The sequence below is a fragment of the Battus philenor genome, unplaced genomic scaffold (genome assembly GCF_028537555.1).
Source record: "Battus philenor isolate CCGP_79_NKW_IND1 unplaced genomic scaffold, ilBatPhil1.0.hap1 SCAF_27, whole genome shotgun sequence".
In the NCBI taxonomy this organism is placed as follows: Eukaryota; Metazoa; Arthropoda; class Insecta; order Lepidoptera; family Papilionidae; genus Battus; species Battus philenor.
This window is the reverse complement of record NW_027181690.1, coordinates 6,308,141-6,324,898: the sequence shown is the minus strand read 5'-3', so window position 1 is coordinate 6,324,898 and position 16,758 is coordinate 6,308,141. Positions and strand designations below refer to the sequence as shown.

The following is a 16,758-nucleotide window of genomic DNA, read 5'->3' as shown; positions in this document are numbered from 1 at the left end:
AGTACATTTAATAATATATCCTTGCATTAAAGCAAAAAATTTAAATACGTTTTATTTAACAAACCCATTCTGCTATAAATAGGAAAGACCGATTAAGATCATTTGCATTTTCTTTTGCCTGCCATTATGTTTCTAACAAAAATACACATTTAATATAAGGTAAGCTAAAATGACCGACTAACTTTTTAGAACCAGTTTGTTGAATTACTAGTAGTAGTTTCATAGTAATAAAAAACAAATACAGTCGACAAGCTAACGTTTTAGAATTATCCGAATCAACATATTTATTGGAAAAGATAAATAGTTAGGAGACACTATCATTATTAAAACTTTAACAAAAGGAATAATTGTTCGTTTTTTTTAATTAGTATATGTGTCATAAATAGAAATTACAAGTAATAAACAAAAAAATTGAGTACTATGGGCGGTATTGCAGTATATTTTAATGTTTTGTTTTTAAATTTCTACCTACATAAAGGTATAATTCAAATAGTGTTTATATATCCTTGCTCATGAGGGTGGAGCAAACAACAGCCTGATCATATTGTCATTGTCGGTTTGTTTTGTAAATAATAACAACGTATTACCATTATCATTCCGCGAATTCTGTGTATCGTATAATCTATATTGTTATAAATTCTTCTAATTATTTTCTACATTTACAGTCACATCTTTCCAAGCAGATGTTGCATTAGAAAGAGCTGGTCACTATGAACGTAGCTTTATTTGAAACGTTTTGATTGGTTACTGAGCATGGTTAGGCCAGCCGATAGTTATGATTCTCTGCATTAACGTGTAGAGTTTAAAGATATACTTTTTTATTAAATACTTTTGAGTGCAAAAAATCAGTTCCTTTCCGTTAGTCAGTGTCAAATATAACCTAACACAATTTGGTTGCTTTTGATATATACCAGAAGTAATGTCTTTTAATTATGTTATTAATTTTGCAAATGTCAAAACATTGTCCTATTTTCATTTATACATACAACCGTGAACGATTTTTCGCCTGCGCCCGGCTTACGGAAAAGTACCAAGATTATATTCATTGTATTCTGTTGTTCAATATATTTTAAGGCTCATAATGAATTGTAAAATAATCGGATACAAAATATTAAAAATATTTTAAAAATGTTAACCTAGGTATGAATTTAACGGCCTGTGTAATTTCCGCCTTTTTATAAAAGATTATAATGTAATTCTAGCACTGTTAAATTATAATAACTGTTAAACAAAACATAAATTACTCAAAATTATGTATGCAGTTGTATATTTCATTATTAAATATTTATTTAATTTATAAACTAATTTTGTATCTGTACCCAACTAGTGTTTTCAATACAGATTAAAAATTTATTTTACTTCAATCTGTTTTGTCATTTAAATTGTTTGTCAATCATGTTTTTATGAAGTCCGATTTAAAATTAACGTACCGTAATCGTTAAATAGGTTATTTTATTCCGAGGGTAATTTTTGTTCTTACCAATTTATACGCTTTGTCTTTTAATAACGCAACTTATTATTTTTCAATTCATTTAAGATTTTTTTCTTTATATATTATTCTATGCTCACCTGTTATAGAATATTGTTTATTGAATGTGAAATTATCTACATCTACAATTTTTTTTATGTTTTCCATTTCTTCATTTTTGTCAGCTAATTTTCTTGTAAGTTATCAAATTAAATTTGTAGTGTTTAAAAATTCACATAATAAAATTATGTATTTAATTGAAAAAGGAATTTGTATATTCATGTTGATATAAACTGTAATATATACATTCTAATAATTATAAATAAATCAAAACGAAAATAGCATATTCGTTTTTTTATTTTTCACTCTTCGATTCCATCTAGTCCCATGTATCACATAGTATTCTTATCACAGAATTTGCGGTATGATAACTTCACTGCAAATAGCCACTTGAGTACATAAAGATTGCTTTTTTGTAATTATTTAGTCTCGATGCCGTTGCCGAGGGTAGCTTTGCACACGTAGCCCTTGAGCGCTAGAACGCCCCTGCACTTGATATGAACTTGGTACCGCGCACACCAGTCCAGGTTGTTGCAGCCCACTCCTGCGTCAGTTATAGTCTTCAGAGCCGCAAGGGAAAGTAGATCTAAAAAAAATTAAAAATCACTAAGCTCCTCTTTTACTTTATAATTATTTATTATTAAAATACATCTTTCTTTTTTGTTAAAATCTTTTTTTTTTTAATCTATAGCGATACCCTTTTTAATATATGTCAACCCCATAGTGACCATCATAAATGTACAGTAAAAAAAAACAAATGCAAATGGAAAGAGATACAATCCAGACAGATAATATCGAAAACAAAAAGAAAAACAGTGGTTCCAAGTATATGATAAAATTATTATTTAACAATTACTGCGGACACAAGACGCGAAACAAAAAAATAATCTAGCAGCTTCTGATTTTGGTTTTAATAGTTTACGCGGTACACATTGACTGTTTCAATTCGATATTATGCACATTCCTTTAACATATGATGTACTTCAACACATCTCACTAACCACAGTAAGAGTTTCTTTTTATTTTGTTTTCGTTCACTAAACTAATCAATTACACAAACTACAAATTATAAATTACAATCACTCTAGAAATGGGACTTGTATGACTGTCAGATGAATATGCAATAAAAAAAACATGAACTAATAAATATATTGGCTCGAAATTTATGACAAATAATCTGTGTTTAAGTAAACTGATGACGCCATAATTCTTCAAAAAGTTAACAAATGGTTCATAGGTCTGAGTGTATGCATATATAATAAAGTTCCACACGATATCTTAGACATTCCTTTTCTTAATTTTAAATCTATAGCTAAAAGCATGTAATCAAATAAAGTATTTTAAATAATTTAAGAGTTTTTATTCGATCGAAATATATTAACCTGGTTTGTTGAGTCATTTACATGGTTGATATAATATTATATACATCTAAACTTGTTAAAATTCATTACAAAATCTGGCTGGCTATTCTCAGCAGATCAGCATTCTAAACCGGTGGTAGCTTTCAACTTATAATGTTCAAATAGTCGATTCAAAAGTGCATGTGAATGCCTATTTGTATAAACACATTTTAAATTTGATTTTGGAGGGGGCAACAAGAGATGATATTTCATACCGCTATGGTTGCGAAGATAAATGTAGGTAAAGACAACAAATCTTTTAAATGTATCCTACATTTTACCACACATTTTTACGGACACTTTCAAACTACAGATACACTTCCTACTAAAACAACTTTGTATAGCATTTTGGAATGTAAAAACATATTCAAAGAATTTGACATTAGTAGTATAGGTACTTACCGGGCGGATCCGCGTGTGTTAGTAACTGGACGTCATTGGCGCGACAGAAGGCGTGTAATGATGGTGGCACTACGCAGCACGACGCGAGATTGATCTGCGCAATCGTGGGCTTCACCCGCGCCCACCCGTGCAGCTTCCTTAGGCAGCCGCCGCCCACGTCCGCCACGCCGAGTTGTTGAACACGACCTGAAGACAGAAGCTAACTTGTTTAATATTGGTATATTTTAAATGTGTTAATCATAAAAATATACATTATAGTTCAGCTAGATAAATGACTAGTTATTTATAATAATGAAATTTTACTTAATTTGAAATTAAATTCAATTGCCTGATGTGTCATTACTCTTTTTTGGTCCCAACTGTCACTGGAGCCTAAATGGCATTTCCAGATTATATATATGCACCTTTGAGGTGTCAGTGAGCAGAGGGTCCTATCCTGAAATCTCTTTTAAGATAACAAAGAAAGAGACCCGGCTGGGACCACTACATACATTTTACCGGATAGAAAAGCCGCCAACCTCTTAGACCGCTTCGGAAAGCTTGGCCCTGGGAGAAGTAGTGAAGAAGAAACTCCAGCAAGAAGCGTTGCTGGAGTTTCTATCAGATAGAATGGCCACGATGGCAGTGTGCACTTGGCTTGCCTTATCGTCGTCGCGTCGAACTGAACAATCGATGAGTGTGATCTGAATATTTTTTACTAAGTATAACTGGCATGTATTTACGTATCTCTTTTCTTTATCTTTGTTATATGACATAGCATTGAGTGTAAATTTTTTATATATTATTAAAAGACTGTAATATATATTTGTAGCGTTGAGCGCGATGCATGCTGTGTGTATATGTAGCTGTAATGAAATGATTTAGTATTTATATTATAAAAAGGTTTAACTAAAATTGAATAAAAAAAATACACACACAACAGAAATATGTAAAAACTTTTTATATACGAAGAGTAAGCCATGATAAAAATGAAACCAATAAAAAATTTTGGGCACTTCTCAGGATTGCCAAACTGTTTTTGTAACAGACTAATTGCTTTGAAAGATAACATCAAATGTCGTCTCGTAAAGTGGTCATTTACATTCGAGTGTACTTAGGAATAATTGATATTACTTGAGTAACATGCTAAGAACACTGATGACTTATTCTTACTAAATGCCTCTATTCGCATATATGTAACCATGTTCCTTTGTTGAAATCCTAACTAAAATTATTATGAAACTAAGATCCTATTTTGTTCGTTTAAAATAATAAAGATAATAATAGAAAATTATTTAACCCCATCTATCGTAGTTAAGTCATTTCAAACATAGGACGTCCACAGCTGGACTAACTCCGCTATAGATTTCTAATAAGACTAGCTGGAAACGATCTGCACCCAGCATCTTAAGAGGATATTAACAAGGTTGTCCACCTTGTAGATGAACGTCTTGCATTATGATTGAAAGCCTATAGTAGTAGTAGTTTCACTCCAGAACTTTATGATCTCAGCGGCCATCTGTTCTGCTATGTGGCCTGCAAACTGTCACTTCCTCTAGCGAATTTACTGGGCTATATTAGTAACTTCTGTTTGTATACAAATCTCTATATTTCTGATTTATTTTGTAACAGTTGGCCCACGTTTTAGGACGTCTCGTTCCCCCCCCCCCCTATTTATGTGGGAATAGAGATTTTATTTTGTATATTAAATTTTTCACTTTCTTATATATTTTTATTCCCTTCTTCCATTCCTCACAATATCTTTCTCCTGTCTCTTTCAACTACATTATTAAATCTCGTAGAGAAAACCCGTGCCATAGACCTGTCCATGGCTTGTTGAGAGAAGATAAAGTGAGTGTTAGCAACTGACTGGGTCACTAAAAACCTCTTCATTTTTTTATTTGTTTTTTATATTTTTTATATTGACGGTTGATGTCGCTGGGCGTTCACGTGTTCGTTTGTTCTGTCAGTCTATTGTTACGCTTTATTTTACTGTTACCTAGTTTTGTAAAATTATATTTAGATTAACATTATTTCAATTGATTTATTCTCTTTATACATACTACACGGTCACCAAAAGTGAGAGACCACGTTTCAGTGATGTAAATCATCATTGGTTGCAGACCTGCGTCTTGAGGAATTGAGGGATATTTAAGTATGAACTTGAAAATGCAAAGACCGCTGTGAACATGTTTGCGTAGAAACTGCTGTGGTGTAGTAACGATACATTATCTGAAGGGGGCGGAGCGTACGACATCGCGTGACAGCGCTTTATTAGTAGCGTAGGTGTTTTTTTATATGGGCACTATCATTCTCAGGGACCGATTTTAAATTTCAACGAAGACGTGATATTGTTTATTTTATAAAAATTGTGTTAACCACCATCATCATTTTTGCAGCTCTGGACATAAACCTCCTCCATAAATCTCCAAAAAAAAACCGGTTGGAAGCAGCCCGTATCCGTTACTTAATACTTACAAGCATAAATAAAAAAAGATAAACATGCTGTATATGAACTTTCTTAATGAATCTTTTGAACGACGCTAGAACCGACGTTCTACTTATAAATAATAACTTCCGAGTTATTTGTAGACAGGAGGTAGAAATATAATAATAATAAATTTACATTTGACCCTATTAACCCTTTCTCTGCGAAGCTCCTAAAAATGAATTATTCTCACTGCCATTTATCCACGACAGGGGAAAAATTTATGATTATTCGTAATTGGTTATGTGGCAAAATATTCCGCACAAGAAGCGTATGCAGCTATTGCGTTGGTAACAAATAAATTAATGACCATGACCATGACCATGCAATTATTGACACGATAATGTAAAACAAATGTACAGAAGACGCCAGAAGACGCTGTTTGCAACGAAAGGGTTAATTATTAACAGCATAGTAATGTAAAAAAAAAATGATCGACGATTATCTATGTAGATGTACATAATTTTTTTTTTCAATTCGTGGTAAATTTCTCGTTAAACAATTTTAGTGATTGTATCTTATTAATTTCAATGAAAAACGTAATAAACGCACTGGGTTTCAAACATTGCAAGACTGTAGAATGTCTCACATCAGTAAACACAAACCGAAGACACTCACCTTCCTTAACGTATTCTTCTAGCACGGCCCACAACACCTTGATGCCGGGCAGTATAGCTTCACACTTCCTCGCGTCTGCCTCACTGTCCGCCTCTATTTCTGTACTGGACATGCGACCTGTAACATTTTTCAATCACTAATTAATTCAACAAATCATCGGCACAATCATCACCATCAGCAGTTGATCTAGGCTACCCCGATGGCTCTATAAATATCGTCATCATTCCAGCCCATAACCACCCACTGCAAGGCATATGATATTTATGGGGCGATATAACATATTCGCCACGCTTGACAGGCGATAGTAGTGTGGTATTATGATACGCTGAGGACGCTGCTGTCCATAATCTGGAAACTTATTTGTGAGCAGTGGAAATCCTATGTAATTAATGATCTTGACTATAACTTCGTTCCACCTACAAAGGGTCTACCCACACCGCATTTACCAGTACCAGTTCGTGGTCAAGATCCTTTCATCCTCAAATGCCGTCGGTAACACGAGCGATGTGCACCGCCGCCTACACTTCGGACGAGCATTTCTTCGATTTACGTCGATGACATGTAACTGCTTTTAAAGTCTATACTTCACCATAAATAATAAAACAAAAGTAACACGTTTAACTATTTTTGTTTTGCACGGAAAAAGAAGAATATGTTGTCGGAAGTAGAGGGTTTATCTGATTGTTAGGAACGGAAAGTAATCTTGGAAATAGCAGTGGGAACATAGCTTGTAGATACGTGAATTTATATCAGAGGTGGCTCAATTAGTGTCTGTTGTGCTTTGCTCTGAAATTGTTAATAAAAAAATTTTTTAAACGTTTTTATTATGAAGGTAAAACTTTTAACATCTCTGGTCTTCACTTCTACTAAATTATTATATTATTTAATACACTCATTACATTAAATGCGAGAATAACTGGTATGCTCATTACATTAAATGCGAGAATAACTGGTAACTGGTATACGCACACTAAACTCACTTTCTTAAAATTTCTGCTTTGTATCGCTAGTGTTTTTTTTTTAATATTTTTTTCGCTTTAACTAAACGCAGCCAGTTGGGAGAGGGTTGCCGCTATTTGATACAGATTTTTCTTTTCCCAGCTGCGAGTCACAGCAGCGTTTTATCATTTAGAAGTTTTACTCAATTATACATTGATTGGTACATTATTTTATTTCAAGTGGCTGCTCAAGCGCTACAGACCGTTAAATGCCTTTGGCGTTTAGGATAATGTGCCGGGCAAACGCGTCAAAAGATTCTGCCGTAGAATTTTTCTTGAGGAGGTCCGGTAAATTGGACGGAGTTGTATTAAGATTTAAACTCACTGAATGACCCGTGTCATCTTACCATCTGTGTCGTATCTTATATATTCTTGCTGATAAAACATACGTCTCCCGTATATAAAACAAAATTTTACAGTAAAAATCACAAACATCATGACTCTGCACGCACGTTAGGTACATAAGGGAGATAAAACAGAACAGGATTAGTCATAATTTAAAAAAAATCGCGATTAAATGCTTCAAAATGCTCTATGATATATGAAGACTCGAGACAGATTATTGTGACTACACTATTTTTATATTTTTATGCAAAGTTTATTCCGAAAACGAAGTCTTTATTTTTTGGTACTTTAACTTACAATATAGCTTTAACACGTGTTTAGTTATATAAAGCGCGTGGAATTGCCAAATACTTCCTGAGTTGTGTGAGCGAGATATTCGAGAATGGACAGTTTGATATTTATCTATCTTCCTCATCCTGCCGTTATCCTTTAAACCATGTATGCACAGACCGCGGCCCGCTAGCCGCAATCGGCCCACCGGTCGAATACTAGTGGTTCGCCGACAGCAAAAACATAAAAATACTCTCGTACATTCGAAAAATATTTAATCCTATTCCTGAATAAAACCAAAAAATTTTTATTACCTATACTTTTGGCGGCCGGCCCGCCATCAGTTCATATTTGCCCGAGTGGCCCCTAGTCTTAATAAGTCTGTGCAACCATGCTTTAAAGGCACTTGCACACAAACCTCTGTTTCAAGTTTCATTACCGAACTTCTAATTTCTAGCCTTTATCTTGATTCATTGTCAAAATGGGTTTAATTTTCGATGAAATTATTAAAAGAAAACTTGAATTGTCCTTACCAACGTTACTGCCCAACGATATCGGTGATGCCTTGATGAATGCGTTCTTCAGGTTCGAATCGTCCAACGTTTCTTCTTTATACAAAACATCCGGATTGTATGCCAGTATGACGCTCTCTATAAACTCTGTACGTAGTGCGATGAACACTGGAAAGAAAAACAAGCGTTTTAATATGTATGTAGTAATATATGTATAATATGACAGTATAATTACGTATTATTTACTTTGGCGTTATTCAGATGTCGCCTGAAGGCTGTCGTGTTAATATCAATGGCGTAACAATTTATTTATCTGCTAAGGAAATTGCGGCTGAAAGTTTTCGAGTGACGACCACAAGCCGGTACACGCGACTTAGGTATTAAAGTTAGTGAGATGTCGTTGATGAACATAACGTAAAGCAAACATTAACTTAAAATTAGGAATTTAAAAGATAAATACTCTAAAACTAAAAATGCATGATTTTTTTTAAGTTATGCTTAGTTAGTAAAATGTCTCAAAGTGGTTGATACCGAACCTATCCATTTCCCAGAAGTGTAAACGAATACTGATTTAGGGAATTGAGGTTACTAAATTAAAACAGGTTATTATTTACCACTTTCAAGAGATAAACTACCGTCTTTCCGTCGACTACCGTAGGTTTGTGACATGTACCAACTTAGAAATATGATTACAATTCTAGTAGGAAGTATCAGTGACGAAATTTCAGGCAGCCGAAAACTTATAACGCCATTAAGCAAAGCTTTAGAGTCAATAAGTCAAAACTTATAAAGCCAATATGGCAAAACTTGGTATGCCATTCAAATAGAACTTATGACGCCAAAAAGTCAAAAATTATAACGCTGTACTTGTAGCCCTAATACAGTAAAACTTGAAATACTATTAAGATCAAACATGTAACGCCAACAATTCAAAAATTGTAATACCAATAAGGCAAAACTTATAATTGGCTGTAAGGAAACACTCATGTCAATAATGCAAAACTTATAATGCGGATAAGGCAAAACTGATAATACCATCAAGGTAAAAATGATAATGCCAAAAACTTGTAATACCAACATGGCAAACGATGACTTACTTCAGAAAAATAAACAATTAAAAACTATCATTCAAATAGTTTAGCTGACGTGTGAGTAATGTTGACACTAACACTTCTTCAATCAAATTCAAGCACTTTATCTGATATAAATAAACAGTATCGCTTTTAAATAATCTATAACACTCATTATTTAATAACAGATAAGTAATCAGTAGTTTGGATATGCTATGATCACGGAAGCATATTGTTGATTTAAATGATAACATAAGATTTAATGTTTGTCTCTCGATGATAGATCCATTGGGGTATTTTATTGTTACAAAGAGAATGTAAAAATAGTTGACATGACATTTACTACTAAGAAAGCAATATACAATGCTATTTATTCTTATTATTTATTATAAGTCGCAACTGACTGTATTGTCGGAAGATATTAACCTGTTGTAATAATGTAACATATTTCAAAGTGATCACTTTATGTATTGATTAATTGTTAAATAAATAAATATAGTCTGTGGTCGATATAGAAAATTGTTATAAATAGTATTTAACCTTAAAATTACAAATATGTTAACACGAAACTTACATCGGGTATTTTTGTATGAACAGAAGGACAGATGTATAAGAAATAGTTTCTATAATGGTTGTACGAATAAGATGAGTCGAAGTACTACAATCGTCAGTGTCTCGGCCCGCGTATCGTAAGCGATACCTGATTTTAACTGCTACGAATCATTCTTGCTTACGTGTAGAGTAAAAATGTTTTCTCAATTTAAATCTCCTTTACTTTATCGTCCCGGTTTATTTAATTCAACAGAAATATTACCGGATACTATAACAATTTTGATTTGCCCCAAAATTTAGATAAAAAATCATAACCAACCCACTTGCACTATTCACCGTTGAGATATTATTATAGATTTTACTGGCTATAGAAACTTTAGCACAATAAATAGCATAAAAAATGTCTTCTTTGGAAAAAATAATCCTTTCAATTTCTAGAAATGACCCCTTTTAAAGTTATTGACGATTAGCAAACATCATGTTTATAAATATAAAAATTTTTTTGTCAATCCAACATCTTCAATATATTTTATCTTTAAGACATTAACGAATACATAACAACAACGAATTATGAGTCAAGTGCTGACACAAACAATTATGTCGTTAAAACAAATATTTACTCTTTTGAATAGGCTTTGTTAAATATCTTCAAAAATTCAAGACGTATAATTTACATTTAAATGTTTATTTAAGTAGTGTTAAATTGTCCTCATTTCCATCATGTACTATCGCCAGATTCGGAATGTTGATTAAACAGATTAATTATTATTGATTAGTTTTTTCGAATATACTAAACAAATTCGTTATTTAAAATGTACCTTGTTGAGTACATACACAGCTACACGCACCACTAAATATAAATTCACCATTCAATAAACAAACACGAGCAAAGCAAGCGAGAATAATCGACAAGGTCGGTGAAGACGTTAATTATTTGAATTACAATGCAATACGTAAAATGTTTATTATCCTGCAACATTACCCTATTGTGAACATAAGGCTGTCATGACATATTGCTGTTGATCCGGACATCCTTGTTTTATTTTAGTTTTGAAACTAACCCTTATTGAATTTTTGGTTTATCATTACGTTTTATTTTTCTGTTATTGACAAATACTCTTGTGATTCAACAATCATGGTTAACATTACCTAAATGCCCGACTACATATTCTAGATCGTGGTAAATCACTGGATGCTATCAGCGCGATATCGTTCATATTGACAATCTTTAGTTGATGCCTATACTTTTTAGTTTTATCTATTTTAGGGTTATAAATAGAATAATTGCTTTTAAGGTCATTGAAAACCGATAAATGCAGACAGATTTTTATCAGTCTTATTGGAAATCGAATTAGGATATGGCTGCATCCAGCTGTGAACATCCTACGGCTAAAATGATAAGGAAAATGCCGCTAGAATTATAGATACTATTCCAGCAAAAACAAAACAACAGTGTCGTATTCCTAACGAGTTCTTTATGATCATTCTATTACAGTATCATTACATCGCTATCAAAGTGAATCATGATTCTTGACTCAGCAAAAATAGATAGTGTCATACGTTTAAAAATTACAATTGTAAATCACAATAGCTTTACTAGTAGTTTAGTTTACTTATTTATCATTACCGACATTTATCTTACGTTTCGAAACAATACATATTTTATAGTGTTAACTCCGCTCATATTGAATTTTTACCCAGAATTTTTAATAAAAAACCTTATGGAGTATATCGCCATGTTCCCTGCTAAACATATTTTCCCAAAGACCACACAACTATGGTGAACATGTACTCTATATCAATTAAATATCTAGGAATAAATTTATTATGAATTTGTACACGATGGAAGTAGAATTGAAAGGTACGATTGTTCTAATTTTAAGGGATTTTTTATTGCACAATCATTAAAAAAATTACAAAACTCCAGTGTTTTTCATTAGTTGTTATTAGTAAGCGGCGGCGTTACAAACTAACGTAAGTTTATTTTTAAGCTGTCGATTATAGATGATAGTAATGATCGCATATAATAAATCTATTTTGACTCAACAACGAAATCTCTACAACCTGCTAAATTATTAAGGCCAGAAAAGAGGTAATATCAGAACATTTCTGGACAAGCTTCAAAAGCATATTGGTTAGGTAGGTAGTGGACTCTGGTCGATGATGGTCAACGCCAATGCATTGCTTGTTCCTGTTACGCGGGTTGTTATCTTTGACCCCTCACCCTGCAACGCGATGGACTCTGTACCCCGCCTGCATTGTTAATCTCAACCATGGTTCCCGAAAAGGTTCCCACGGTTCCCCAGAAACCAAAAAAATAATGACTTTATGAGGGTATTATATGATGAGGATATTTCACACAACTTATTATTTGGAAATATTAAGTTACTGCATAAGTTGCGTTACGTATGCCAACTTATTATTCGACGTACGTCGTTTCCGCCCATAGACGCCCACGGCAAGACTTCCCCCAAAGTTCTACGGTAGGATATCATAATCTCCGCGCTTTTCAGGAGGGTTGGCAATCGCAATGTGGTTTTTGTACTCAGAGGACGTTGCTACCCATCCTTTAAGTACAAATTTGTGACCGTTGGCAATCCTATATAATTATTGTACAAAGTATGGAATATATAAGAGTCGATCCCGGAAAACGAACCCGCGAACTACGTTCGAAAGTCGCATTCCTCTTCCACGGGGCTTATTATTTTATTATTAAAATGATCAATTTTTTAACCAAACGTTTTTTTTCAAACTTGACTATATGAGATAAACTAAAACTAACTATAGAGGTCTCGGGTAGAAAAACATGAAAATATCAAAAAAGAATCAAAATCTATAGGGGTTGGATCACATTTTTAATAATTGTCTAAAGTTGAATAATAAAACAGTTTTTATAAAATTTGTTTTATTTAATTGAAAATGATTGAGGTAGAAACCTATCGCCATCACAAGATTTCAATAAAAACTCAAATAGTTTAAGTAACAGTCAACGTTCTATATTTTAGTTGTATGAACAATATACTACCGTAATAATATTTCGCAATATTTAATTACAAGACTACGTCGCTTTGTAAACGCCGCCGTGACGCAGCGATTATTCAATGCCGCATATGACTCCCCGAGGCGATTACGTCACCATTTCAATTTAACCGGTCTCTGATAGAACGATACTTGAGAATAAGGTCTAAATTTTTTTTACCGGACTTTCATGCTGTCCAAATGGCTTTTGCAGATTCCGCGGGTGGCAGAAAACGCCTAGTCTTACTTCTTGTAAGGTAGTGAAACTCGTGAGCTCCCGAAGGAGTCACTCCTCAGGCCGCTACATACTACTACCAGATTAAGAGGCCGCCGACCTGTTAGACCGCTTCGGCAAGCAAGGCTGGGCACGCTATTCGATTTGGTTTGTTTGTCGATAATATCCGTTTAGCATTCGAACACAACGACGTTCGAGAGGGCTCGGCCTGGTCAGTTCTTATTGTCTAGCAAATATTACTACTGCCACTTCGGAAGGCGCTTGTACAGGTCAATTAAAAAAAAAAACTACTCCAGTTTCTTATTGATATCGAAATAAACGTTTCCTTTTAATATTGATAACAGGGGAGACTATTCGTTAAACTTAAAGCGAATAGTTATATCAGCACTTAGCAGCAACAATTACGCTTTAAAAAATTACATATTTCACACGAGCGATATCGCTGTATATATATAAAGTGTAAACGTAATTGAATAAAAAAAGTAGAAAAAAAACTGATAGTGGAAATAATTGTATAGGCCTCGTTATTTACAAAACAATATTATACGCAAATTCTGCCACCAAAACGTAAGGCAAAAGATAACGAGATTTACGTGTCAATTTTGATAATAAATTGACGTTTGAAAAGTTCGCGCTAAACCGCACGAATAGCTATTATTACGGAAACTGATAAATATTTTTTATAAATAAAAATGCCGACAAGAAATTATTGCCGAATGTGTTGCTAAGCGCAGAACTCGAGAACAGGTAGGACTTTTCAGTTCTTAATTTTTCTTTTTCATTTTCATTTTTAATTTTTCATATTAAGACAAAATTAAGTTGGGTTATAAAAGATTATGCTAAAAAGATGTGTTAATCTTTTTCATTACATATCTACAGAGTAAAAATATGTCCCCAACCAATGGATTAATACACAACAAAAAAAAGTTATCTTAACTATAGTATTAAACTGATATTATTACTAAAATTTGGCAATTTGTTTTTGTGCAGTGCTCTGATAAAGAACAATTATACATACTATTACTTATAATTTTTTATTGAACTGTAACTGGCCATTAGCTTTAGATGGTACAGAGTCTGTCCTTGGGTAAGTTAGTTTCTAAATAAACTAATTACTTACCTTTTTCCAAACACTCGGTCAATGCCGAAGTACTGTCTTCATTTATAAAAATTTTAACACCAATCTTCAGATTCTTCCTTTCTTCCTCCGCCATTTTGTTTTGCACATCATCATGAGGTCTGGTGATATTCAGAACTGCCTCCCGTGGCGCAGTGGATGTGGAGACCACCATGTAATCCGAGTGAATGTGAGAAGATCGAGGATTGGCATCATCGTTTATACCATTTACAACTTGAGTTTTACTCTGGTTCCCCCATTCAGACAGGGTAAGTTTTATGCTTTCGGATAGCTGTAAAATATGAGACATTATATAATTAACAATTTAATAAGTTGTACATGGAAATTTTCATAGATATTATTTAAAATAGGTATCTAAGTTTATTATTACATAGCATTCTATATATGGCTGTTAATGGAAATAGCGCTCTAAGATTGAATAGCAAAATAAATCTTATTGCAAACTATAACAATGTTTGCAAAGCATATTTAGTGTTGTTAAACAGTGACAGGAAAACACACAGACACAAGGAAATATTAATTGATTGTTTCAGTAAAGTTTACAATATGGCTGTGTGTTTTGTATTGTCTTTTATTATAAAAACAAATCTCACCTGCATATTTGTTTGAATGATTTTGTTAAATATGCACACAAATATCTAAACTTAATTTGTATGTTTGAATTCAAAATTATTTATTCTGGCAAAGAGTTAACATATATTAATAATTTTGTTTATGCATCTATAAATATTAAAAAATGCAAATTATTTTACATATATTTTATAAATATTATATTTATTAGTTAATTTAATTACTAATAAATATCCAACTACACAACTTTTTATTTAATAAAATATTAATGAAAATTATATGCATATATAAAAAAAAAAAAATATATATATATATATATATATATATATATATATATATATATATATATATATATATATATATATATATATGTGTGTGTGTGTGTGTATAATATTTTAGATTAATTTTACAATCATTAAACACAAATTTAAAAAATAGTCCTTTTAAATGCAAATTGAACTAATCAATTTAATTAATTAATTTATATCTACAGTATTATATCGAGTTGCGTTTAGCTAATGAATGAAATAATCAATATATAAAACAACTTATTTAATTAATAGTTTTATATATGGATTATTTAGTAAAGTTAATCAATTTCACAGATGAGCAGTAATGTTATAGAAGTAATGATTAACAAAGTAAAATGTCAAACAGTTTCAAAGTGCAATTTTAAAAACATTTTGTTACTAGTACAAAGTAAAAAAGTAACCAAGGTTAGAGAAAAGTAATTAATTTACTAACCTCTTCAGTTACATTCTGTCCTGCCTTTTTCTTAATATCGATCAAGTTAAGAACGTTTCCAGTGTTAATAGTCACTTTGGAGGCACTTTTTAACATCGTGGCCAACGTGTTTAGAACTTTTTTTAGTATTATATAGCAAGGTCTGAAGTATATTGCACCAAGGTTACCGGTCGATGTAAAAAAAATAGAGAAGCAACATATGTGGAATAATAAAATTAAATGAAGACTGTACGCCAGCGGCGATGCTGATAAACTGAATATGCGCGGTCAAGCATTGCATGGAATACCTCGTAGTTTATATCATATCAGCTGTTTATTAGAAATGACGTTAAACGTATTGTGACGAAAAATGGTTAATCAAATTTAAAAGATCCATTATGAAATTATTATTAATTACTATTGTACAGCCATGATTAAAGAATGTAAATTTGTCTAAAGAGTGTGCGAATACAGAAATTTATCAAGATCTCCGTGAGACTTCAAAAAACAAATATTTTATAAGTGTTGCCATTTATGGACATGTTGATTTTTCGCGGTGAAAAGTTATTGTTATTTCTTATGAAATTCACGATTCCAATCCATGTAGTGAGAATAGATAGAGCACAGACAGAAGTTAAACATCTTGTTTAGTAAATAACTATACTTGAATACTCCTTCCGGACTCTCAGTTCGAGTGTGTTAATACATGTTGTAAAGAATGGGGACGCCATTGAGATCCTAATTCGCTTGAATGTACGGTTCTTTAAAATACCTGGTGAAACCATTAATAGCAACAATTTACTGTGAAATTAATTATTACGTGTATCTACAATCACTGGAACTTAGATTTCCAAATATTTAACCAGTTAACCCTAAATCTTACGTCAAAAGATATCTAAATGTCATACTTTG

The 16,758-nt window shown here is 32.5% G+C and overlaps 1 protein-coding gene across 1 annotated transcript; it reads right to left on the bottom strand.

The window, feature by feature from the left end:
• Positions 1 to 1,805: 1,805 nt before the first annotated feature.
• Positions 1,806 to 16,333, bottom strand: Gclm (Glutamate-cysteine ligase modifier subunit). Its single transcript, XM_068768927.1, has 6 exons — positions 15,868 to 16,333; positions 14,536 to 14,824; positions 8,562 to 8,708; positions 6,416 to 6,532; positions 3,331 to 3,516; positions 1,806 to 2,114 (listed from the first exon to the last, which is right to left on the bottom strand). The coding sequence occupies exons 1-6, from the start codon at positions 15,961 to 15,963 to the stop codon at positions 1,948 to 1,950; spliced, it is 1,002 nt and encodes a 333-aa protein (XP_068625028.1). The 5' UTR covers positions 15,964 to 16,333; the 3' UTR covers positions 1,806 to 1,947.
• Positions 16,334 to 16,758: the final 425 nt, after the last annotated feature.

Excerpts from the sequence above, each read along its gene's own strand:
- Gclm (XM_068768927.1), bottom strand. The coding sequence starts at position 15,963 with ATGTTAAAAAGTGCCTCCAAAGTGACTATTAACACTGGAAACGTTCTT. Across the intron at positions 6,533-8,561 it reads ATCGTTGGGCAGTAACGTTG|GTCGCATGTCCAGTACAGAA; the intron begins GTAAGGACAATT and ends AAAATGTTACAG. Across the intron at positions 2,115-3,330 it reads AACACACGCGGATCCGCCCG|ATCTACTTTCCCTTGCGGCT; the intron begins GTAAGTACCTAT and ends AATTTTTTTTAG.